Below are 27,766 nucleotides of genomic sequence, written 5' to 3' on the forward strand. Positions count from 1 at the left end.
TTGACCTTGAATCTCACACTTCAGAAACATGGAATTACAAGAAGATATATAAGAAAATACACACAATCCGCTATTATAAACAGCTATAATAGGATGACCTTATCCTTGGAAGCACAGCAGGAAAATCCTGTGCCTTATATACCACATTGGAGAGTTTGCACTGGTACACTACTTTCTCTGCAGCATTGAGACCTAATTAGAATGTAAGTTTTTTCAAAAATCCATTCTATTTTTCATTCCCCATGGCAATATTTTTGGTGACTGCTTACCAAAGATCAGAATTTGGTTTCTTTTAGCATTCCATGAAAGCACAAAAGAAGACAATTATTCTCAGTCTCTTTAAAGCATTGTATTTTCATGTGATTTTGTAAGTTTTTGTTTCTCATTAATTTTAAGATCTTAGTTTTAAAAAAAGAAATATATATTCTGTCAAAATGTTTTCATTATCTCTTGCTGAAACCAGTAGAAGCTTTTAGATATGAAAACAGGGCCAGACAGAAACACTTTATAGGAAAGTCTGCAGTGGAATGGTTTTGATAATGAACACGCCTAAAGAAATAAAATCATGAATGCTATACGTGTTGGGGGGAAGAAACTCTTATCTTCAGTTGGGTTATGTTACCTACAATCAATAGGTCTCCAATTAAACAAGGAAGATTTACATATGTGGGTGCATTTTGGTCTAATGAAATTGGTCTAACAGTTTTAATGAGAGTAAAACATTGGATAGGAAGGGAAAATTCTGACTTCACTATATGTAACTGGGCCCACCACCTTAATAGCCACCTTTGACTTCTCTTTTACTTCCTGTGCCTCTCACAGCTTAGGATTAAGTAACCATGCCAAAAACACCCTGTTAAGTGAGGACAGACATACAACGTACAAATGCTCAAGAGAGATAAAGACATGAATGACAGGCCCTTTTCCTGCAGAGCAAGACAGTATGTGATTCAAAACCAACAAAAAATATGAGTGTCCACTCTGAAGAGAATGGGCCAATTTTTTAAATCAAAATTGTGCTCTTTAAAAATGCAATAGCATTAAACTGAAATCCTTTATTTCCTACCCTAGCAGGGTACCTAGCACATAGTAGGCACTTGATAAATTATTATTGGCATAAAGATTATACCCTCACATGTAAACCAGAGCAGTTACTATGTTACTCCATCATCACCAAATCATCTTTTCTAGATAAAAAGCTCAAATAAAAGTCAAGACCAGGATCTTAAAGGGAAAAACAAATAGCCTAAATGGTTTAGTATCATCAATTGTCTAGCATCATCAGATCTTTATTTTCAGAATTATAATTACTTACATGTCAATAATTCCTTTGGGTTAATACGAAACTATGGATTTGGGTGAAGAAACAGAAATCCATTGACATGGTAGGGTGAGAAAGGAAAATCATTCTGTAAAAAACATAGGCTTAAATTCAGTCCTAAGGTAAATGCCCAAAAACTGTTTTATATGTTACCTAGTTTTAAGATTCATGCTATAAGTTTCTCAAGTTTTTGTTTTGGTCAATCCAGACTTCCCATCTAGTTACCAGCTAAACAAAGATACTGAGTGCACAGTGAGGTGCCAGGTTCTATGCACCCCTATGTGGGGATACAAACACACTGAATACAACCCAGTCCCTGCTCAGAAAGAAATCACAGCCCAATTTGGAAATACAGATGTAGACAAATAGTTTTATTATGATAAAGGAAGTGCTAATGGCAAGTACTAATATACTGCTAATGGATGCTGTGGGCATGCAGGGAAGGAGTCCTTAGCCCAACCTTGGGGGGAAAAGAAAGCTTCCTTGAGGAAATGATGTTACAGCTGAACCTTAAAGTATAAATAATGTTAGCCAAGTAAAGGTGGGTGAGGACATCCCAAGTAGGACTATTACAAGGAATAAAACAAAAATATGCATGCATATACCTGTACTATGATAGAACCTGTGTACACAGGCAGGAAGACAGGATGGTTCCGTATGTTCCATGCACCAACATTTTCACATATGTCTTTGCACATGCTCCCACCAGTTTCAAGGTTAGTTGTGTTCACTAATTAACTCAACCCCAAAAGGTAATTTATCCACTTTTATCAGGCCACATTTGTCTAAATACACTTACCCTTATTGAAATATTGTACCTACTGTTTTGATTACAAATAAGAACATGCAGTGACACACAGCATTGTCAGACGCACAGGTCATTCCACAACACTAAGTTTCCTAAGTCTTGAAACACCCTCTCAGACTTTAACTTTTACCTCCAAAAGCTCAAGGAATCAAAGATCTGAGGCTGATGAGTTAGAATTTACTGAAACATCTGCCTAGCAGGAATATGCAATTGGGGATTAATTCCAAATTTAAAGACAAGCAATCGTTCTTCCAGATGTTGGACACAGTTGGAGAAGGAAAATACTCTGAAACAATTTCCTTCTAAATAATGGATTAAAAAAAAAAAACAGAAAAAAAATGTGAATGGCAATACTGCAGACTCATAATTCTAACCTGGAAATAGGTATTTAAAAATATATAGTATTATTGAAGGCTATTTATCACTAATGTGTTCCATTTAATTCATATTATATGAAACAAGGGAAAACTAAAGGAAACAGAATAAAGCTAAAACTTTAAAGATGCTATTCAAGATTACCCAAAAATAAGATAGGGAAAGATGAAAAGGAGGGATATGATTCTAAAGATTCAGTAGCAAAAACAGATTTTCAAATTTTTTAAGCTTTCATTATTGGGAAATAAGACATTCTGAAAGGAAACATCAAATATTGCTAAAATCATCAAGTAAATTGTGAGATTTGTATACAGATGGCTTATTTAATATGAAGCAACGTGGTTTTCTCTTTCTCTGGAGGAAATGAACTGCTAATATCTCATGAACTGTATCAAGTTTGCTTCATGTCTCTTACTGACTGTTAGACAAAGAAATCTGTCTTCAATTTCATGATGTCCTACATGTTACTGTGACTAATCCCCAACCATTTTTATTTACAGTGTTCAGAATGAGTTTCTATGACAATCCCATGCCATTTCTTAAATGTTACAAACACATTTTCCGCTTTTTAAAAATAACTATGGAACAAATAATTTGTTCTCTACTCTATACAAAGAAAAGCACACATATTAATGAATGGGGAAACAGATTTCACTTTCAGATTGAACCATCAGCAGATACCACAGAGAACAATAACAACAAATCCAATATACATTGGGCCACCAGATTTTTCTTGCTGTTATTTCATTTGTCAGCCAAGCAATAATTCTCTCATCTTTTCTATCACCATCCATACACACTGTCCCATTAATCCACTAACACATGCTCACACTTATAAGACCTATCACATGCTTTCTGTCTGAATATAATATGTATCTGTTTTCTTTTAATAAGAGAGAGAGAAAAAGGCAAATCAGCTTGAGACTTCTGACAACTTAAAATCCACTTCAGTGTAAAAGTCTCGAGACTGCTAACTTTTTTCCAAGAGGGAGCAAAATAGGGAATTTCGGTGGCTACGCTACTGGAACTTGGCTGTGTTTTAGGAACTGCCAAATGAATTCACTACCGCCTGCTCTCCAAGGTTTTCCCTTCCTTTCTGTTTTCTACTCTCTCGTTCTCCTGCTGTCTCATTTTCCTGTAACACTATTTGTTTTATATTTCAACATTACTAGAAGGATGTCCTTAAAAAAAAATAGAACTTTTCTGTGCACAATCAGCCTTCTTTAGAGAAAACATGCTATGGTGGTGAACTTTTTTTTTTTTTTTTTTTTTTTTTTGAGACAGAGTTTCACTCTTGTTGCCCAGGCTGGAGTGCAATGGTGCGATCTCGGCTCACCGCAACCTCCGCCTCCCGGGTTCAAGTGATTCTCTTGCCTCAGCCTCCTGAGTAGCTGAGATCACAGGCAGGCACCACCACGCCCAGCTAATTTTGTATTTTTAGTAGAGACGGGGGTTTCTCCATGTTTGTCAGGTTGGTCTCAAACTCCCGACCTCAGGTGATCTGCCCGCCTCAGCCTCCCAAAGTGCTGGGATTACAGGCATGAGCCACCATGCCTGGCCAGGCGAACTATTAAATAATAGAAAGCACCTGCACCATCTTCTGTCAGCTTTAATTTTCTTTACATTTACAAAAATATTTTTGATACAAGAAAACAAAAAATTGAACACAATAGAAATACAGTCAAATGGTAGAATTCCTTGACATATACCAATTTTATGGTTAAAAATAAAAAAGCAACGTAAACAACTGGTTCCACAAATGTTTAAAACTTCATATAGGCCAGGTTTAGCAGCTCACACTTAGAATCTCAGCATTTTGAGAGGCTGAGGTGGGAGGATCACCGGAAGCTAGGAGTTCAGTGACCAGCCTGGGCAATGTAGTAAGACTCCATCTCCATAAAATATTTTTTAAGTTAGCCCAGGGTGGTGGGATTCACCTTTAGTCCCAGCTACTTAAGAGGCTGAAGTAGGAGGATTCTGTGAGCCCAGAAGTTTGAGGCAGCAGTGAGTTATGACTGCACCACTGTACTCCAGCCTAGGCAACAGAGCAAGACCCTGTTTCAAAATAATAATATTAATCATAAATGTTTTATAAGTGTTTTAAAAACTTCACACAGGCTATTAGTTGAAAGAACCCTAATTTAAAAACATTAAACGCTCTAAAATCTTGATTTCTGAGGAAATTATATCTGAGATAGCACTGACTTGTTTTAAGTTATTTTCTCTGGTTTTGCATCTCTGGAATCTATCACAGTGCCTAAGAAGTGCTGGAAACCGATCTACTGAACTGAACTGCCAATCACATAGTAGAGCTTGTCAATAAAGGTAACCAAAACAGATCTTCCATGCCACCACCACCCAGAGAGCATCCGCCCCGATGGAAACGCTAACGGTCTACAACTGCTCTCCAGCTCACACAAGAAGTTCCCGTTTCCATAGCTTCTGGGATGCATGGACTTAAGAATCCTCAAATGTAAAAATTAAGGTTTGGGTCTTAAGGTTTTCTTCAAGGTAGGAAGCTGAAACTAAAACCAGAAAAGAAAAAGCTCTAGCTTCTCACTACTTTTTCAACTACTTTCTAAACAGAGAAAGCAATGGCTTTCAGAGTGTTTATGTATTTGCAGAGAATATTTTTCACTCCATCCATAAATTCAGAAGCAAAGCTTCAAGTCTAACATACTGGGGAACATCTTAGAAAAAAAACAGGCCATAGAAGGGTCTGACCTAGTTACTAATCCTAACCACTTATTAACCATATAACTCTGGACAAGTTACTCAGCCTCTCTGGCTGCTTCCTCAATGGCATAAAGGGAACCATAAAAGCTCCCTTACCTAAAATTTGAAGTTTATATGAAGGGCTAATTTAAAAATGCGTTAAGAAAAGATAATTTAAATATTGTAGTTTTAGGGCAAAAGTCTGGGGTCTAAGGGAGTTGGCTTAAATGCTGGCTTTGCCACTTACTGTTGGTGTAGCCTCAAGTGAGATGCTCTGTGAAAGTCTATTTCCCAAATAACAGGAGTAAGCCACAGCAAAGGTCATCTACAATCTCTACTTCCCCAACACCACCTAACATGAAAAATTCTCCAAAACTTGGAAAAGTCAAAGGACCAAAAAAAAAAATAAGAAAACATGCAAAACCAAAGAAACTCATATCCACAATTTAGAAAATCCAACAAAGCAAATCCTAAGAAACGGTACCCAGATAGGCAACCTCCTTGAATTACCAAAAGCATTTAAAGAGCTGGTAATCGAAAGCTCTATCACAAAGCAAAATGAATAGGTAAAGCTGCTCTGTCCTGAGTTTTATACTGGGTGACTTGGTAGTAAAAAGCCCAAAAATATGAATCTAAGTTCCTCTCCAATCTGTCTGTTTCCCTCCAATTCTGACGTCTCAAAACACAGTTCCCTTATTCATCGTCCCCACCCTACTCCAGCACCCCCAAGATTCAACTGCACATAAAGTAAAAAGCTATGCATAATCAGTCTTTATACAGCCAAACTGAAAATGTCTTTCTTTGAAGAATTACAAAGCTTTCTGTCTGAAACCTCTGACCTTTCTAGAGAAATCAGAGTTACTGTAGTTTAAAAATGTAGGTGGTAAAAGTACAAAGGATTACATTTATCCATTTTGCATGTTTGTCGTCTTTTCTGGGGCCAGGGGCAAATATCTTTAGAACAATTAGTTCTTCAACCATAACATTTCGGACTGCAATATCCTCATTCTCCAAAGAACTGTATGTGTATATATATATACACATATATATATATATACACGTATATATATACATATATGGTTACACAGATATAGAACTGTGTGTATTATTATATACCCTTGATCCAATGAGATGGCACTTTTTTGTTAATTTTTGTTCCCACTTTATTTTACTGAAACTCTAAAATACATTAATTTTAAAACCTTTTTTAAACATAAGATTTTTGTCTATACTTAGTAAGCTAAGAAATCAATAAAAGTTCATTTAAGTATTTATTTAAACTGTAGTTACTGATTGAATGTGGCGAAAGGAGAGACTTCTAAAAGTATGTTAAGAAAAGAATTCTTAATAAAAGTCCTTGTCACATATTAAGAGGCCATACAATAAAAGTACTGCAATGACTATCTTTCCCTGACAGGAATGCACAACAATAGTTACGCTGTTGAACAGCATCGTTACAAAGACTTCATTCTCAGAAGTTACTTGAAACTACTCTCCAAAAGAGAACCTCTACCATTTAAAAGAAGACGGGGAGGAAAGCCAACTAAATGAATCCATCAGAAACTTCAGTAACTTCGTAATTTTTATGTGGTGTGCATCCATCCAAAAAAATCTTGTCATAGTCATACAAAGATGCAAAATTTCTTATGCAAATAAGCTTTTGCCAAGTTCTTATCTAGAATCTTTGCTTCATTTCAAACACTGGTAACCCACTTATAGTTAGTTCTCAATTATCTAATGTTGAAAATACGTTCTCAGGTATACAGTTTTTCATCAGCAACATTTTAATGTGTAATACTATTTATGAGTTATATTCAGCATAAAAGATATTTACAATTGTCATTGCTAATCTGCTATTATATGTGAGCCTGCACAGCTCTGTTTAATAGTATGCAACAGGGGTTTACATGCAGATACACAATATCTTAATTACTTATTCTATAGTAAGCTCTTTAAGCATCTCCATCCCTCATTCATTTGGAATGTTAAAAAATGCCACGAAGAAGGGCTTGATGTCATCTCAACACTGAGAGCCATCTGTCTATGGCCCTCCTTTGACTTTACTCCTTCTGCAGCCAACATTTTCACAAAAGTTGATGAGAATTTGTCAACCTAAGGACTTGTCATGTCAGCTCCTTTGAAAGGCAATGGAATATTTGAAAGTGACAATGATGGGACCCTGTATGTACAATATTCATTTTATGTAGGAGTTTAAAATTAAATAACTAATCCCTTTAAGATTAAACTACACAGAATTCTAAGTGCATTCGACAGGAAAAAAGGAGAGAGGCAAGCACATATCAACGCAAAAGATATGGTTCTGAATTTCTGATATTAAGTAATATGTCTCTAAACTTGAAAATTAAATGAAGATTGATAATGTAACACTACAGTTTCTATTACCCGCTGACAAACACCTTTCCCTACTAAAAATTACTACTCCGATCAAGCTATCTGACTCACCACAGATATATCTTCTCCAACAGCATGAATGTAATGTACTACCCAATCACTGGCTGGCAAAATTACAAAAGGAAATAAAATCAACCAAACCATAGCAACAAAGACAGCCTGAAAATGGCAGCTGCTACATAGACATTCATACAAATTTTTAAATAGTACAGTATTTTTTAAATGTTTTAATTTCGCCTCACTTTTTTTAACCTGTAGAGCACTGCAGCAATAGCCATTTAAAAATTTATATGAATACACATGTTCTGAGAACTGTGTATGTCTGGAAACTCACAAGTTATTCGGGACCACCATAAGCACTTACCAGAGACATAAAAATATATACAGTATGGAACTGGATACAGCTGACAATGGGATACGAGTCCTATTTTTTTTTAACCAATTTAATCACTTTTCTTCACGTGCCTCACAGTTTTCCCTTTCTAGCATAACTGACGCTACATAACCCTAACTTTAAGATCCATTAATGTTTCTTAAAAAGAAAGTTATTTTACTTTCTTTGCTGTTAAGTTCAGTTTAGCAGCTTATTTTTAAATTAAACCTTAAAAGAATTAATATGTATAATGAATTAATATAGTATAAATTATACTTATTGGTCTTTTTCTATTTACAATTATAACAATTACAATGAGTGAGGCTTTGAGTTTTTGCACTGAAGTCATTAAGAACTAATCTTGTCGCCGGGTGTGGTGGTTCATGCCTGTAATCCTAGCACTTTGAGAGGCTGAGGTGGGCGGATCACGAGGTCAGTTCGAGACCAGCCTAACCAACATGGCGAAACCCCATCTCCGCTAAACATACAAAAATTGGCTGGGCGTGGTGGCGGGAGCCTGTAATCCCAGCTACTCAGCAGGCTGAGGCAGGAGAATCTCTTGAATCCAGGAGGCGGAGGTTGCAGTGAGCTGAGATCGTGCCACTGCACTCCAGCCTGGATGACAGACTCCATTTCAAAAAAAAAAAAAAAGAACTAATCTTGACTAAGTTTAAAGAGTTAGAAACAAACCTCATGGCTGGGCAAGGTGGCTCACATCTGTAATCCCCACACTTTGGCAGGTTGAGGTGGGTGGAACACCTGAGGTCAGGAGTTCGAGACCAGCCTGACCAACATGGAGAAACCCCATCTCCACTAAAAATATAAAATTAGCTGGGCTTGGGGGCTCATGCCTGTAATTGCAGCTACTCAGGAGGCTGAAACAGGAGAATCGCTTGAACCCGGGAGGCGGAGACTGTGGTGAGCCAAAATTGCACCATTGCACTCCAGCCTGGGCAACAAGGGCTAAACTCCATCTAAAAAAAAAAAAACAATGCCAAAGGAAAAAAAAAAAAAACAAACAACTCACTAATTTAAGGGCATGAAAATGAAACATGTCCATCTTTAATTTTTTTCCTTCCTATTTTAATTTTTTAATTTTAAACTAATAAAATTCCATTCTTTTTTCAAACATGATTTTTGCTTTATTTTAAATAATTAAACACACAGCCATAACCAAAGGATTTTTTCAGAGCAAAGTGAATTTTACATTTTAAAATCTAATCATTAGGGGAAGTTAGAAATATATATATATATTTCTCTCTCTGTAAATATATATATATGTAATACATAGGGGAAATTAGAAATACATATTATGTCTTGTACTCATAAAACTATGTACAAAAATCTGCATAGTAAAAATTACATGCAATTTAGTTTTTTAAAATAATGCTTAGTTTAATACACAAAGCTTTCCCAAAGTATCTAGAACCAATTAGTTTAACTTTGTCTTAACAACAACAAAAAATCTTAAACCTGTGTCATAATGCTTCTAGTCACTAAATTTCAACATTATAAAAACAAGAAAGAACAAATCATTCCAGATTTTGACCCTAACACTGACTAGGGTAACATCATTTCTCTCTCTATCAAGTGGTGCCTCATTCTGTGGCTAACATCTGAAATTGACATTGAAATATCTCCACAGGAATGGTTTGGATTTTGCCTTTTTATTTTCCCTTTGATTCAAGACAGGTGTGTGATACCATTAAAATGACATCCAACCCTAAACAATAAGATATAAAGAAGGATATAAAATGAATTTGAATTGTTGAAGAGCATAAGATTTGAAATCAGAAGACCTGGGTTTGAATCTTGCTCTGGACATGTAACCTGGCCACTCTGAAGATTCTATCCTCATCCGTTCAAACAGAGAGTGCATTACTAATTCATAATACTGCTATGAAAGAGAGAGCAAGCTACAATATATGACTATGACAAACCTTACTCAGTGCCTGCTGCAGAACAGACATTCAATAAAAGTTATTTCCCTTCCTTCCTTCCATCTCCTTTTCTCTACTCCCAATTGATCTAGGTCCAAAATATCTACCACTAGGGAAGTATCTGAAAGACATGAAAAGAAGTAAGTTTAAAGTTCTCAAAGAATATTACAGTTATTCCACTTCAATCTCTAGTTATAATTATTCTCATCATTTCTTGTTTTAGGGTTAGCAACATTTTAAAGAAGACCAAGGTTTGCCAAAATCCATAACACAAATGAACTTCTTTTTCTCAGTCTTATCTTATTTAGCTTGTTTGACAAACAGAAAAGCAAAAATATCTTCTGCTTCAGAGTTGCTGCAACTTGTCATTTGTTGGACTTATTTCTTCACTTCATAAGCCATGTTTATTTAACTAGAACACTAATGGGAGGACTAATTCCATTAGATAAAATATGCTTTATGCTGTGGAATTATAACAAAACATGAGGAATTGTTTTCTAATATTTTGGGGAAAATCTAAGGAAAAAAGTCATTTCTGTCTAAGCAGCAACTAGAGGATTCTGTTAAGTTCAGGAACACAAAAGTTTGGATCAATAATGAGTATCTTACAGTTGCCTACTGGGAAAGAGCCAAAAACTTGACAATATTCTGAACTGCCACCTTAGAAAGCAAAACAGTAAAAAGAAAAAACATCTCCTTCCCCTTTTCTGATCTGTAAGTGTGCAATGATGTCTCTAACTGGACTCCTAAATTCTAAAAAGAATTTTTACAAAACTTTTTCCTAAAAACTCCCAAAGTCCCAAAGAGTGTCTTAGTCTGAAAAAAGCTACGCAAAAAATTGTGTGAAGACAAATTATAAAATTCTCTACTTGATAGCTCACTGCCCAAGATCGCTTTACAGTCATTACTTAAACCAAAATACTTCTACGGTATCTCCATTTGTGATTAAGTTCAGGGTTTTATGTTTCTCTTTAACAAAGCATACGAGTACATTCATTCTCTTCCTCCTCCACCTGACTTCTTCCTTCCCTTACTCAAACCCCATGGATTTACAATTTATAATATATTTAAAAGCAAGCTCTAACCCTTAAATAACCATGGGAAAATTATTACTAAAATGGTAACAAATCAGTGTTTAGCACATTCACTGAACTCAATCTGCATTTTACGTTTTTTCTTCTAGTCTAATCCTCAAAATTGGTTTCAAAAATCTATATTGACATTTGTGAGCAATTAGAATTGTTGCTGCTTCTGTATAAGATTTAAAACGCCGACAGGCTGTTCTGTGTCTTCTGGAAGCAGCTTGAGGCCTTAACCAAATGAAACACCCAGTCCTACTGTGTACAGCAGTGACCACAACAAAGGCTGTGGTTTCTCCCACACTAGCCTTAAATAGGTTTAAATTAATGCTATTCATCACTGGGTGGAAAAGAAGACAAGGAAAATCCAAGCCAGCAGCATTGGGAAATTTTCTTACCAACACACTCTACCTCTTAGCCATAAATGAACTGACTTCCATTCAAAGGTTTACTCCAGAACAACTATTTCTCCCTATTCCTGTACACCTTCTGCCTTAGAACTACCATCTTTTTCACTGCATTCTAGATAAAGGATTTTGTTCTCTAGGTAAAGGATATTGTTACTATCCTCAGGTTACACAGAAAATACTCAAAGATGTAAAAGCAATATTTATCTCAAATTTGTTGACTGCTACCACTATCTTTTTTGATTAAAAGATAAATTAAAATTTCTAAAAATATGCCATATGTCAATAATTTACAATAACTCAATCAGCCACAAAATCCACCTTGAGCTTAGAGCTAGAGTTTGATAGGGTGATCCTTACTCTCCTAATTTAAATATCACTGTACATTAGTTTTACTCCTTCTTTTTGCAAACACACTTTATTAATAATTACAAATCACAGGAACTAACTGCACAACTTTCTACTAGGGAGTTAAGTTACTGAAGAAATTTAGTTACAAAAATGTATAGTCCTGGATTTGAGTGTAAACACACATACGTGTACCTGCTAACAGAATATATTGAATATATTTTAGATATGCAATGTTGCCTCAAACTAATGTAGGAAGTTACCTAAAAATTAAGAAATTATCATAGTTAACTTGACATAAAGTTATAAACTGTAATAATCTAATGTGATTTATTTATAAAAATTGCAATATTCTATATGCACTGAAAACCTTATCTGTATAATTACACTGTATTTAAAATACTAGCATTTCAAAAAAGAAATCATTCCCATTGCTCAAACAGCACTCCGTGCAGCCTGGATGTGCACACACATGCACACGAAGCACACACACGCCCCTACACAGACACTCCTAATCTTACACCTGCTCTGAAGCAGTAGGAAGTGAATTCTCAATCTGTCAACATGACCATCTGGTCTATCTGCATATCACGGCATTCTCTATTACTATATGAAGGAATGGCAATCACAAAGCCAAAATAAAACTAAAATGCACCTGACTGGGAGTAGCTCTCCTTTGGCTGAAATGGAATAATATGAGGTACAGCAGAGCAAAAGTAACAAGAATCTAAATAATTTGAAATGAGCATTCATGTCAGCATAATTAAGTGAACAATATGGTACAGGTAATGTGGTAATCAGTAACACTGCTGAGTAGGTTTATAGGACAGGTACCAGGCTTCCGAGACACTGAAACAGCTCCTTCAGTGACTGAAAGGATCTTTGCTATTCCTGATCCAAGCAAAATTAAGTTAAGATAATAATGGGGATAGTATGGAAGCAATCAGTAACCACTGCACTAAAAGATTACCATGCAAAAGTGTTCTCTTTCTACCTTAAAACTAACAAGTACTCATACTGCTGCCATTAGGACAATAGCAACTCACTTTGTCACTGGCTAATTAACAATTAAAGCAATTATCTGACAAATTGTGGTCACTTATTAGTCTTTCAAACTGAATTTTAAGACTGCTAAAAATACTTCTAATGTTAGAAAATTCCTCATCTGCAAAAAGTGAAGATGGCTCACTGTGATTTATCTTTTAGGCCTAATGTCACTTGAAAATTAGCAAAGGCCTTAGTTGAATTAAACATAAATTTATTTGTTTAATTTTAGATTTCAAATGTTTAATTTTAGATTTCAAATGTACAGCGGCCTCCGAGCTTTTATTCTACCCCATACCAGGTAATAATATCAAATATAATTTGTGAAACTGTCATTCTGTGGCCTAAATATAGCAACCTACCTCTATCCAAGAAGTGAGTCCTTAAAGAGTATAACCTTTTACAAAATCTAACTAATTTGACTGACAATCTTTCTAGAATCTGATTACATTACCAGAAGTTATACAGAAGCGGTTAAAAAAAAAAAAAAAAAAAAACTCTCCAGAAACTTCTCGGTTGAGTGCCTACTAATGAACAAAGGTTAACTTTATCTAAAAGGTCAAATGCCTGGTGGCTAAGGTTATGACCTTAACAACTTAAATTGTGACCTTGCCACGTGCCGGGTATATTGTAGATTCTGATACAGATCATCTGGTAAAGACTGGTCATAAATTAGCTTTACTGTTACACACCCACAAAGAAAACCATTTGCCACAATACCATAATATCTCCAAGTTGTCATATGATACATGGGAAGGACAACTCAAATTGAGACCAAATTAAGGGCATAAAATGGTTTTGTTCTTTTAACAAGATGAAATTCTCAGGTTTATGAAATTACTCCAATTTCATTACATTTGTTACTGTTTATCAGCCACAAAATTCACAGTTCTAATGCCACTGGATTTAGAGGAAAAAAACTAGAATGTAGCTTATGTATTATATTTTAGCATCTCGATGAGTCAGAATAAATCACCTCTGCTTTAAAAAAAAAAAAAAAAAAGACTGATTCTGCATTTGCTTCTAGTATTCACATTATGTTCTGAGATTTCAACTTCCTACCAAAGAAAGGTGGACGCATAAAGCAAGAATTATTACACTATTACACACAAATTTCAGAAGGAAAAGAAGATCTAATTTCTGTGACTATCTAGGGGGAAAAAAGGCATTCTGGAAAGGAAAAAAAATACAATATTTTAAAAGAAAGAGCGAGAAAAAATGCATTATAGGTGAAAAGGCCACAATGGTTTTGGCATGTATCTTGAAGCACGTTTCAGAGTCTCTGCCTCCTGCCAATACTGGCAAGTTCTCAAAACTTTTAAGGAGGTAAAAACATTGTTTAGTGTTTACAAATCTTCAGTATTATAACAGATGCTTGTCAAATCAGTTGTATGTAAGTTGACCGATCTACCTCATATTTGTATTGGCAGCTTCCCTTCCACAAATAACAGGTCTCTAAATCTCTTAAATCAAATTTGAAATATTTTCAGACAAAAGACCCTTAATATTTTCTTTTACAATCTTCCTGTTGCGCGCACAGAGAAGCAGCCATTACTGCGGTCCCGTGAAAACCAATGGCCAAACATTTGGCTGGCATTCAGGCATAACAAGGGATTCTGGGATACATCAGAAAAACCAAACCGAAGGGTAGTCTGATCTATGCTGCTGTCAATAAATCTTTCATAAGCAATAAGGATGCTAACTCTCCTAAGTAACCTTCTAAATCTCATTTTACCAACATAATCCCTTCAGGCACTGCAACAACCAACAACTGTGTTAGTTCAAGGATTGGGAGCAATAGCACAGTAACAAACCAACGACGAAAAAGAATGCATGTAATGGGAACAGCGAAAAGATTGCATTTCTTTAAATACAGAGAAATGTGTAAGTCGAAAACTTAGAACGGACACCGCTTACGCCGACAAAAACTTCACAGGTATTTCATTTTGATGTTATCTTACATGGAAGCACACATCATGATCTGTATCACCTGTTGGCACTTTAAAGTTTCGATGTTGGTCAATTTATTCAGGATAATTTATAGGTTATATTTTTCTAAATATCTAAAAGGTAAAAGCAAGATTTTAAAGAGTGCTCCTTGAAAGCACCTGTAACGCCTATACTGTTTTTGCATTTTGCTGTACTTTTTTATGCAGGCACATTTTTTAAAATTTTAACTTTGCTTTTTTTCAGTAAACAAAACAAAGGAACAACACTAGGGTTAAGAGTGGGTTAAGAAAGGGCTACTTATTCCTGTTTAGAGGTCACTTGAGAGGTGCTGACTTTTCATTCTTGCTACCCAGAATTGGCTAAAGCAAAAGGCAATTCTTATAATTAAGTATACATTTTCAAAAACCCAAATATTTGAAACACTTACAGCTCACAGCCTCTAAAATACTCATCTATCCCCTGCCAACAGAATGCAAATGATGATGTGACATGCTTGCAAAGCTAATTTTTCCAGTTTCTTATGTAAGGGCAGATGGATAACAAAAGTTCTCTTTCTAAAACATATATTGAGAAAAATAATAGAGAACAGGCTATCAGCTGACTTCTTTAAAAACTCACTAACATTTTTAGAACTAAAAATGTTTTGAAGAAAAGTGCAGTGTTTTTACAGGTAACATCTCTCCTTTGTTTAAAAAAAAAAAAAACATAAATATTTGAACCCCAAAACAACCTACTGGTAGGATTCCACAACCCACTTTCTTCCATCTGGCTCAAGTAACTGCCATGAAGGTAATCTAGCAAGACCGATATGTACATATATAAAGTCAACAAGTTACACAAGACCTGAGCGTTCACATAGCACAATGAGCCTTTTGTCTAAAACAAGACGAAAGGAACGAAGTAAAAATGCATTATTTTATCCAGTCCTCAATAGTTTTATCCTGCATGCTATTCTAAATACTGAAACATGCAAAGGTAAGACAGGCCTTGAAAAAAAAAAATTTTTAATTTTATAATAAATCAAAGCAACTCACTACATCAATTATCAATAGCAATTTTTCAATGTGCTCATGCACTATACCGGTCGGTTATTTTCAATATTAACCTCTCCATCAATTACTCAAAGAGCTGGTTTGTTTCCCTTAGCTATCTGAGACAGCACTAAGAATTCCTAAATACAAAGCTACTAAGTCTGCGTATTAATGTGATTATTTTTCCTTCCTAAATGATCAGCAATTTGATAGTAATCTTACCTCCAACTTCTTAATTGGCAAGGGGTTCAAGAGGCCTCAGTAGGTTAAAAACACTCCCAGCAGAAAACCAACTAAAAATAATGCCTCAATACCAAAATAAATGCTTTTAAACCAGATCATTTGCCAGTTAAAATATACTCTTTATTAAAAGGGTTTTCACGAGGCTTCACTCACCCCCTCATCAAAAAATGTGATTTAAACATATCACATATCTGATTACCAACGCCTCTGAAAACACTACTTACCAAAAGAGCTGAACTTAGTGAGAATTCGCTCAAAGCTATGCTTTCCCACCTAAATGAAGGTGGCACCTCAGACTTTGGTTTCTCAATCTTTGAAACCATACTGGCTTCATGTATGCATGTGGCCTGCAACTTGGGGAGCTCAGGAAGGATCCAGCATAACGCGGAGGCCACCAGGAAAGAAACACACACAAGAAAGTGGAAGGAATTCTCACCATCGCACTTACCTGCTGCATGCACAAAGTATGCCAAATATAAATCGAGTTCCTTAACAGAAACCCCTATGTGATGGGGTTGGACACAGAGCCCTGGATTAGAGCATTGTGGGGACTTTACAAGGCGCTCGCCATCAGTACTTTCCAGCGGAATACCTTTAAACAAAATCACCATAACAAGGTCCAACCTCCAGACTTTATCTGCCTGGCGGAGGCAGTCAATTCTTCGCATCTTGCCTTTCTGGTCTGGGTTGGAAAGAACACAACATGGAGGTTTTTTCCCTGTAACTGTAAGAACAAAATCCTCTCGATATTCGGGTCGGATATCTTTCCGTAACTTTGCCAGAAGTCGAGATGCCCACTTCTGCTTGACCTCTGGTTTTTCACTTAGCAATTCATCCTTCACGGCTCTCTCTTCTTCTTTTGACATACGCTTTTCATGTTTTTTGAAGTATTTTCGTTTTCGGGCCTGCAGGTTGAACCATGTGTAGGCAAAGGCTCGGACATGGGGCAGAAGTGCTTCGATGAAAGGATGAAATTCATCCTAGGAAAATGAACAAAAACAAAAATATAAGTAGAATGAAAACAAAAGAAAACAACTTTTCTTCAGCGGGTCACCTGAAGAAAGAAATTCCCCATTTCACTTGAAATTTGATTAGAGCATTCTGTTACCAAAATCATACATAGGATCCTATGGGAAGTCTGGGAAGGTGGGAGAGAAAACATCAGTATCATTTCTTATGATGGGAAATTTAAAAAATTGCTAAAAATTAAAAAACTGTTTTAATATGTTCCCGAGGGTACACCAGCTGCTACTGTCGGGCCTAGCTCCCCATCCTTTAGATAGTAAGTGAAGTTTATCTAAATGCTTATAACAATGTATAATCTTAACCCTATTTCAAGGAAGGCATATCTAATTTTGTCCCAGCCTTGACCTCACCACTTGTAGTACAGCCAGGGCCCGGCCGCCAGATTGGCAAATCCTAAACATTTAGATGCCAGTCAATGTTTATGGAAGTCTAGGAGCAAAAATCATCTCTACAATCAATGAAAACAAAGGCTTTCCCGCTAAAAATACTGCATGTAGATTCTGATATGCTTCCTACTCATTTTGCTAGTGTCTAAATTCCTTTTAAATATTATAATTACATATATTTTATTTTAGTCAAAAACCAGGAAAAATTTGGCAGGTTCATATACAAAAGAAGGGATGAATTTGACATTTATTAGGCTAAAATAAAAGATCTATGCCCAAGACATAATGGCTAATACTATGGGAATGAAACAAAAAAGGGGGAAGAAAAAGAAAAAAACAAAACAAAGAAAAGCATCCATGAATACATTTAATTTACTAACATGATTGTGAAATGCTTTCAGTAATAATCATGCCTAAAAAATAGATTATTTAATTTTTGCAAATGCTATTTCAGGACTTTTCTCATAGGGAAACAGAACCTGGTATTTTCAATATTTACAAGATGCCAGGAAAACCCTCATAGATGCCTCTTAAAATTCAAAAAAAAAAATTGAGTTTCAAATATTTAAATGTTTCTTCCTGTTTTGCTTAAAATGTTTGATCCTTATACATGACATTTTCTTAGGAAACATAAATATATTTGTTAAAAAAGTAAACAGTAACCTCCACAAAGCTTTCGGAGTACATCTAACTTTTGATTAACTAATACACACTGTTACATAACTTCTCTCTGCCACATAACCTCCCTCTCCAAAACATAGATTACCTTCAAATAAATGAGAATTAGAAACCAAAGAGAGATTCGATGACTGTTTGCTAAACGGTGTAGGACAAATATTATAAAACGCATTCTTTCTCAGTTTATCTAACTAAATATATACTTTCAAGGCACAAGTAGCAGTAATGTCCAGAATATTATTATTAGCGCAATTACTAAATTTTTAAATGTTCAAATGTGAACTGATAAGGTGAAATTGGTAAAATATTTAATAATTGTGTTTAAAAATTTAGCAAATTATAAGCAATCATTTAAACACTATATGACTGAGTTTTTAAAAGTAAGTATATAGTAATATAATACATAATAAATCACTTCAATAACTGACTTTTTTCCCTCTCTGCACAAATTTCAGGCTCTATGTTTCAAGTTTAGCTTTCAAAACTGCTCTTTTTCAATAAAAGAATCCAAAAGAGAAGTAGTCAGCTTTCATAACACGTGTGCATTCTTTAAGTAGAGAGAGAATAGAAAAAAATACAGGAATGATTATTCTTTGCCATAAACCATTAACATTTTTAAAATTTCTCATGTTTGAGAATATTTCTTATTCTCATACTTTAGGTGAGAGGCATGGGGGGCAAGTCACAGTTTATCTGCAAAGGTATATGCCAAACGACAAAGCATCTAAACATTACTAAATTCTGAGCTCATCCTTGAAATGCTCTAAAATACATAAATTTTAGGTTTGAAACAGAACTTCACATTGACTGATTTTCTTATATATACAAGACATGCTAGGGACCAAGACTCCGTTGTATTATGCAAAAAACTCCTGGACTCTACCTTAAACTACAAAGTGAGCTTTCATCAAAAGGAAGATTTCATTTTAAAGTTTCATCCCCATTTTATAATGCAAAGGATAACTTAGCTCCAAACAATTCATATCTATATCAAAACGCTATCTTATTTAAAAGTTTGATTAATGATAATAAGCATTTAAAATAAACATTTTAATATGGCATTTTAAGTGTTTGAAGATACTCCCAATATGCTTTCCAAAAAAACTGCAAACTACATGCATTCGTGTTCAACAGGATTCTGTTTACCTGCCAACCAAATGCCCATATATCTCATCATAAAAATCCTTAAAACAACTATGTCAACTAGTCATTAAGAATAACCTAAGTCCCCAATTTTGCATCAAAAGTATTTACAATGTATTACTCCCCAAAGGTTAAGAACCTGCCAGTGAAAGTCCACAATATTTTGTATAACTTTACTCATATGCACAATTAAAGTATTAATTTTTTCTAATGTGTCTTTCTCAAGTCATGATTTAAAATATTCCAGAATATCAAAACTAAAGACTATCATTAGCTTGCAGGAAATGTCCAGGGACAGCATAAATGATTAGTTTTAAAAAAAAAGTAGTATTCCCTTATAATTCATGTTGCTGCACATATCGCTATAAGCTACGTACTATTTCATAACATTCAAGAGAAAAAAAAGAAAATTTTACATATGTACTCAGTGAGAAAGTTATAGGCCACCAATAAAAACAAACCTGAAAACCTGTTTCAAAAGTGGTATTACTTTGAATCAGCATCTTAAACATTGATCTGTTTGAAAGTGAGCCAAGTTTAAGAACCACTGAATGCTGATATTTCTGGAAACTACTTTTTTTAAAGGTTCACCTACAAATTTCTGCTGGGTTATCATTATATGGACAGTACCTGATTTGGTTATTATATGCCCATATTTGATTAAAATAAGATGTCTAGGTTTTTCTTGGTAAAGTTTTTTTAAACTACCTACAAGTTAAATGGAGTTTATTATTTCATTTAGAGTACTTTTATCACTGTGCTTACTGCATTTTTTTAATGAGCAATAAACAACTGAAGTTTTTCTTCCTAAAACTGGCACTAAAGCATTATAACTATTCCAGCAAGTTAAATTAAATTGTAAATAAATTTTTAAAAGAAGAACCTATAAAATATGAGTCCTCATTCACTATTTATTGTACATTTTCTTTACAAACTGTTACACTAAATAAGCATTTCTCTTAGTGGTGTTTCCGGAAGAAGGCCTAGTGAACGCATCAATCAACGCTGCTAAATATGTAAGCCGGAAAAAAAAAAGAAAAGAAAAGAAAAAAAAACTTTCTTAATGTGATAATAGCTCATGAACCAAGAGAAGCCAACTTTGTTAAATACCTGACTGTGCTCTGGGCCTGCATGGATATACAGGTGCCCTCATATATGCACCATTCCCAAATACAAATTTATCTTTTCAGAGCTCAATTGAGAAGACACTAATGTATCTGTTAGGGTCCTTTCCCCCTATTGCATCTCGCTGGTATTATCTATAAGTTCTGTGTGTTGCAAACTTCTGCCAGCTAGAACTTCAGCCTTCGAATCTCAGCATTTTCACTATAGTCCGTAATTCATTCAAATTATCTTACACTTTGCATCTTATCCATATGCAATTGTGAACCTTGCCAGAAGTGGTTGGAAAAGTTTCATTCCATACTTCCACAAGTTACTAAAATAGGAACTTTGGAAGTTTGTTAGTGAAAAAAAAAAAAAAAAACAACTTTTACAATAACTAAAAGTAACAGCTATCCATTATTAATGTGAGGCCTAAATCCCAAACAGACCATTTCAACATAAAAGATGCGTTTAAGAGTCTTCTGGTATCAGTATTATTACTGTTAGATATTGCAGTAAGAAGGGGTGTCATGTGGGAAATAAATCCAGAATCTAGAGAGCGAAAACTACTGATACTTTTTAGCCTTCCAGAAACTATTCCGGTTAAACCGTTATCTCCCACTAAATGAAGGCAAGAAGTGGTAGTTTTTTTTTAAGGGAGAGGTGAATAAACATTTTATGTGAAGCATATAACTTCATGTAGGTGATTAATGGTCAGATCGCAATGTACCAAAGCAGTATGAAAGCTCACGCTTAAAAAAAAAAAATAGCGCAAAACCACTTTGACTTCATGCCTTTTAGTCAAGGAAAACAAATAATATATTCAAAGGGGACCGGATTTGAAGTCTCGAAGCAGCAATATTTTGCCTGGGGGTGGGTAGACAAGGGAGGGATGGACAGGAGGGCACGGAAAGGAGAGGCGTTGGGGCGCGAGAGCCCCACGCTCTGAGTTAAGTCGGAGAGGAAAAGTTGCCCCAGTCCTGCGCGCGGAGCGGCCGGAGTCGCGCGGTGGCGGTGGTGGCGGTGGTGGCGGCGGCGGGGGGAGTCGCGTCCGGCCCGGGCCGCCGCTCCGGCTCACTGCTGGGAGCCCAACTCTGCCCGGCGCTACCCGGCCCGCGGCCCGCGGCCTCCGGCGCTCGGCGCCCTGCACAGCGTGGGCTTGTCTCTGCCCCGAAACTTTCACTCCGAGAGAGCGAGCAAACCACCCGCGCACGGCGAGAACGCAGGCTCCACCCGGCCGGCGCAGGGGAACGCGCGTCCACGCAGCCCCGCTCCGCCGAGGGCTCGTCGCCGCCGCCTGCCCGCGTCGGAGGGGCGCTGTCCGGGCCGGGGCCGGGACGGCAGCCCGCGTCCTTCCCGCGGCGGGACCCCGAAGGCTGACAAACAATAAACAAAAGTAAGAGTTTGGGGAGGCGGTGGGGGGCTGCGGCAGCGCGGGCTCCGGGAAGCGGGCCATTGGGCGCAGGCACCCGAGGTCTCCCCGCACCCGAGGACTGCAGCCGGCCCGAGCGTGCGGGGTGTGCGGTGGGCTCCGTCGGCGGCCCCCTTCCGGGCGCCGCAGAACTACGGGATCCCTGCTCCCGGCAGCAGAAACGCTGAGCCAGATTTCAGCGTGTCATGGACTGCAACGCCGCCGAAACACGTGCGGGGTGTCCGAAAACACCGCCGTTCCGCAGTCCGTCGCCCCGATATTAATTAACGCATTAATAAGAGGGCGCCATTAGCCATGTGCCCACACAAATGGCCGTGCAAGAGGAATGCACCCGCATGGAAACAAAGTTACTTTCTTAAAGCGGGATCCCCCCCCACCCGCGGGCACACGCGCGCACACACACAGAAACACGCGCAGACACAGGCACACACCGAGACGCACGCCCCGGGCCCGGCCGGCGGGACGGCCCCGGTACCCCCCAACCCAGCCCAGCCCCCGGCGCCCCGGCCCCCCAGCCCTCTGCATCCACGCCGCAGCTTACCTGGGTGAGACAGAGCGGAGAATACATAACTGCCGGGCGCTGGGGTATGCGTGTGCGTCTGGGTGTGCGGTTTGGAGGTGTGCGTGAGTGTGGGTGAGAAAGGAGAAAGAGGGAGAGAGGAAGAGAGAGAGAGAGAGAGAAGGGGGGAGAAAAAAAAATCAAGCCTGCTTCTTGCGTTCACATTTCCAACTCGGCTCAACTGCAGCCAGCCAGCGCTATTGCCGCTCCATGAGCTGAACTTTAACCCCGCCTAGAGTTTCCCTACACTCCACTATACATGCCTACTGTACGCGGGCGTTAAAGGCATAGCGCACCCTTTCCTGCTCCCGCGCCGGCCCGGCCGGGTGCCCGCGAGCTGCCCGCGCGCCCGCCTCCGCCTTAGCTCTGCACCGCACCGCACAGCCGCCGCCCGCTCGCGCCGCCGCCGCGGGGGGGAGGAGGTGTGGGGGAGGGGGCGGCTGCGGCGCCGCGCGGCCAGCCGGGTCCCGAGCCTCCGCGGCCGCTCGCGCTCGCTGGCTGGCTCGCTCGCTCCCCGGCTCTCTCCGTGGCTCGCTCCTCGCTCGTTCGCTAGCTCTCCCGCTCGCTCCCCGGCCCCCCCGCCCCCCTCCCCCGTTCAGCGCATTACTGGGTAACGCAGTGAGGAGCAGTTACAGTCTGTACTCCCGGGCAGCTATAGGCTGCCACAGGATGTGCTTAAGCAAACAAAACTACTTTTCCTCGTCCCCATCCCCCCACCCCCGCCGCAGACCTCCGCGGACCTCAGTGGAGGACTTGGGCAACTTTGCCAGGTTGCCCCGCACCCCCCGGGCCACCGCGTGGGCACGTAGAGAACCGAGGAGGAGTCCGGGCGGCACATTTGCATGTATGCAAATTTCTTTGCAAAATCAGACCTCCTAGGTAACTTTTTTTCCCCCACTGAAATGCGGTAAGGCTCAAAGCATTGTAATCTCTCCAGCGAAGCTTTCTGTGGGAATAGATTCGTCGGCAGAGGTAATTATGCACACAATCCTGCAAACTTTGTGCAGCTTCGGTCCTGTGGCATTCAGAAGCGGGGGTGGTGAGGAATCAGTGCCCACAGAAGATTCACCGGATTTGGGGGGCGGGGGTCTGGAGAAAGGAAGGCGGAGATTAATGAGCATTCTCCCTCCCAGGACGGTGAAACTAGTGGGTTTGAACACAAGACGCCATAGAAAAAGTTCTATCACGTTCAGAAACAACAGTGGTTTAGCTGTGACATCTTTTTAGGAGGAAAAAAATATGTGAAAGGGATGTCCCCTTAGGGAAGGGAGATATTCTGATCCACAAACGCGTGCCCAGAACTGGACATAGACTGTCATTACCGTCCCAGTTTCTGGGACACCTCTGGAAGGGTGCCTTTTAAGAATCCCTTTTTTCCCTCCCCCAGGTGATAGTTCTTAAAATGGAAAAGAGCTTCCTGCAATTATTTTAGGTTTGCTAAAGTATTGTTTTGGCAGAAAAGGGGGGTGGTTTTAGGGTTTGGCAAGTTGCCAGTAAGCCTGCTTTTCCAGTTTTTTTTTTTTTTTTTTTTTTTTCCCCCCCTCTTATTTTCTCTCTAGGCTCTCCTCTCTGGGGGGGGTGGGGGGGGTGGGGGGGTGGAGTATATCTGCCTCTTCTAAGCCCCCATTCCTTATTTTACTTCTCTTCCTCATGATGGTTTGCAAAATTCTGCATTTGATAACCCCTCTCAAAATTCCAAAAGGAAAGAGGTGGGTATCATGTTGAAAGACACTGGCACACAGGGGAATCTGCCCATCGGTGGAGGTGACATAGCCACAGAGTCTCTAAAGAGAGGACATTCCTGTAGGAAAGTGAGGGTAAGTGATGTGTTTAACAAGCGAGGGTGAGTGACGTGTTAAGGCCACTCTCATTCAGACTTCTTTTTAAAGCAAGAAGCAGGAAATACCGTACTGGAGAAAGAGCAAAAGAGAACCTCTGAAATAATTCTGCATCTGTCTAAAGTTATTTTATGCTTGTACTTTAGTTACTTTATTGCCAAAATAAGTCCCGAATGCTCAAGAACCATTCTTTCCCCCACCCTCCCTCCTGAACATCCTTGGAAATCTCTCAAGATTATTTACTAAGGAGTGAGGAGAAATAATGATTTCAGCCTTTAATGAGAGAATCCATTTTCCCAAACTTAACCCACTGCTTTTCCTTGGTTCCTCTCAGATTTCAGTAGGGGAGGAATGTCCTAAAAGCCAAGCTGTGTTACAGAGACAACATCCCTGGCCCCGAGAACCTTTGCTGGGATCTATAACTTCAATGCGCTCCAAGTTTCCTCGATAGAAGTTTCTGGCTGACGGTCCCAACATGTAACTGAGGCACAGTGAGAAGTTATTGTTCGGAGTGTGTACTCGGGAAGCTCTCTTCCAGAGCAGATTAAAATCTTTCTTTTGGTGTATTAAAAGATAGACTTCACATCTGCCTCTTTTCAAAACGGCAAAGATTCTTTTGAGTCTCAAGGAAAAAAAAAAGATTTTTTTTTTTTTTTAAAAAAGGACTGGCACATCGCCCTGTTTTTTTTAAAAAAAAATGGGGGAAGTAATTTAATGCTGATATTTCTACTTTAAAAACTTCTTTTGTGCAGCAGTGGATGTGCCCGCGATTTCCAGCTTTCTGCGGTTAGCAATATTATCTTAAGTAACTTTTGGCGCCCTTCGTAAGACTTTTGGATATGGGACGATTGTTTGCGCCCTCTAGGCAAGGGCTGGATCCAAGTTCAGCACCAAAGCCCTTCACATCCGCTCCTGCTTTCTCTCCTATCTCCGCCAGCTCCCGCTCTCTCCCCCGCGGAGGGAGGGGGGGAGGCGGGGGAAACACTACAAAGCACAGTTCCAACTACAGCCTTTGGAAACAAGACTGAGAAAAATACAGTAGAAGAGTTACAGTTACAGAAAGGCTTCTGGTAACTTTCTCTCCAACAGGCATAAATTTAAACACACGCACAAAGAAACAGATGTTCCTCAAAGGGCAGACTGGGGGTAAAAAACATTTCCAACCCTCTCCCCTCTTCCCAAGTTGCAAAAGTAAATCCTTGTCCAGAGTTTACAAAGATACTAAGGCACTTGAGAGACAGCAGGGATGGAGGAGGGAAGAAAGAAAGGATAGTAGAGAAAGCAGTGGAGGAAACGCAGGTGAAGTATGGAAACTAGTTTACTGCAATCATATAAATGACCCATTGTTAGGAAGGATAAACCCCTTATTGGAAATAACCACTCCAATCATTTATTTTGCAAGTGGTAGGAGGCTGCCTTGAAATGGGATTGTCTCTGCGCAAAGGAGGCTCCTGTCATGCTCTCTGCTATCCATATTCTTCCTGGCACGGAGCCCAGCCTTGCATTTACTGTGTTTTATTTGCAGAAACGTTACCTTGCCAGCTTTAGTGAAATCCTCTTAGATATATAAATTACGTCAATAAGGTTTCACTTATATGTACATCTCAAATAGCTCTCATTTTGGAGGTTACTTAATAGGGAGATCTTATTAATATGATTTAGATTTTAATACCCAAAGCAGTGAAGATAGGACTGGGATTCATAAGTGACAACACCATAACTCTGTAGTTCTTACCAACACTAACTTTATTAACTGGCATTTTTCAACATTTTTTCTTCTCTGGTTTTTGACCTGCTGGTCACTTCTGTGCAGATTTTTCTTATGTGCATATAATCCTAAATTGAATCATGTTGCTGAAGTGAGTGTCCAAGTGAATTCTTACATCAAATTTCCAAGCCAGATTTGACTGGAAGGCCTAAAGCCTTGGGAAATAGCTCGATGGGAATTTAATCCAAAGAAGGGAAAGAGCCCATATTATTTTCCATTCACTTCCCAACAGAATTAGGTGTCTACACTGCTCAGAGAGGAGGAGATGGAGATATTTTAGTCAGAGGCTGCCAGTTCCTGTCTCCAAGACAAGCTACTGCAGTTGGTTTCCACTGGATTTGTATCAAGCACTTGTCCAAGAGGCCAGACTCCAACTAACAGTTAGCAAGTCAGCGATCTTCCATATGCACACCCTCCACGGGGGTTGTTGTAGTAACAAGAAGAAATGTGAACTTGGCCAGTCTTAATGTCCTATTTCCTACTGACCATATACTTAAAAAGCAGAATTCAAGAACAGCCAAGAAAAAACACTCCCCCCATTTCAAGTGTGTAAGACAGCTGCTAGTCCACATGTGAAACATTTTCTCCTTTAAAACTGTTGTTTAGAGTTCAAGAAGAGAGGTTTACTTATTAATTCCAAAGTACTTGAAATGCCAAAGCTTCTAAGATAATCAGAGTAAGAAGTTTTGTAATGCTGAATACGCAATATGTTACTTCCCAAAGCTCACTACAGTCCCACAATTCAGGCAAGATTTAAGCTACACGTTTCTTAAAGTTGAACTTCACATTCCACAAGTTACCAACTTCCCTGAGTTTAAAAATAATAGCTAATGCAAAGTTAATAACTAATGCAAAGTTACTTCTTTAGCAGAATGTTTCTTTTTCCAAAAGACAAGGAAGAAGGCACACGATTCATGCAAACTCCCCCGATCAGTTTTTTTTTTTTTTCTTAAACGCGAAAACTCTTTCCTATTGTACTTGCTAAATCCGGAAGCGCTTGTAGCTTTGACAGCTTGAACCACACCATCCCCTTCAGAGCTGCAGAGAACTTCAGATCTCCTCTGCCCCGCCCCCTCTGGCTATTGAGAACTATTGTACACCCAAGCTTTCTTATGATTGGATAAAGCTTTTGTCAATCTCCCATGTTGTCCCATTGATTAGAGGATCAAATCGTCAATTATTCTCCGGGTCCAGACATTTCTTTTCGGGTTAGGTTGACTGCTGAGGCCAGACGTCTTTTACAGAACAGAGCACGTACAGGATTTTCCCCCCACCCCTTTCTGGAACCGAGCAAGCGCTAGGAGGAAAAAAAATCTGTCAAGCTCAGCAATTTTTTCAAATCCCGAAAAAAAAAAAAAAAAAGAGAAAAAGAAAACCCGGTCTCTGATGTACATAGCAAAAACACCATCAACAAAGCTACATCTTTAAAACAAAACCATCACAATCGACATTTACCCAGCAATCACTTAAGTGCATATACGAGCTAGAGAAATTTTAGTCTTAGCCATTAAACAAAATCATTCTACCATTATTGTTTATAAAACGCGTATCATATAAATGCAAAATAGAAAGTTTAAGATATACCACGTACCATTGCAATGTAAAAAGAGTACGTGAGAAACTTTAAAATGCTCAGACGAATTGCTTCATTTGTTGTCCCCTTTTTTTTGCATTTAAAAAAAAATCTAAATAAACTTGGAACCGTTGAAAACCCGGAAGAGATTTTTTAAAAAGCTGTTGGCCAATTGCAGGCTTCTTGGAGAATTTTTTTTTTTTTAACTCCAAA

At 38.4% G+C, this 27,766-nt stretch overlaps 1 protein-coding gene across 4 annotated transcripts in view; it reads right to left on the minus strand.

Annotated features, from left to right (window-relative positions):
- Nucleotides 1–23,404, minus strand: part of NFIA (nuclear factor I A) — a 382,411-nt gene extending 359,007 nt beyond the window's left edge. For 2 of the 4 annotated variants that reach the window (XM_010370667.2, XM_030942656.1), the window contains exons 1-3: nucleotides 23,115–23,404; nucleotides 22,357–22,414; nucleotides 16,495–17,026 (exon numbers count right to left, since the gene is read on the minus strand). In XM_010370667.2, the coding sequence (XP_010368969.2) occupies nucleotides 16,495–17,026; nucleotides 22,357–22,414; nucleotides 23,115–23,218 (694 nt within the window). In that variant the 5' untranslated portion in view covers nucleotides 23,219–23,404. Of the gene's footprint in view, nucleotides 1–16,494; nucleotides 17,027–22,356; nucleotides 22,936–23,114 lie in introns of those variants that run through there. The other 2 variants (XM_010370666.2, XM_010370668.2) reach the window with 2 other exon arrangements.
- Between the last annotated feature and the right edge of the window lie 4,362 nt (nucleotides 23,405–27,766).

This window comes from Rhinopithecus roxellana, chromosome 12 (assembly GCF_007565055.1).
Source record: "Rhinopithecus roxellana isolate Shanxi Qingling chromosome 12, ASM756505v1, whole genome shotgun sequence".
Taxonomy (NCBI): domain Eukaryota; kingdom Metazoa; phylum Chordata; class Mammalia; order Primates; family Cercopithecidae; genus Rhinopithecus; species Rhinopithecus roxellana.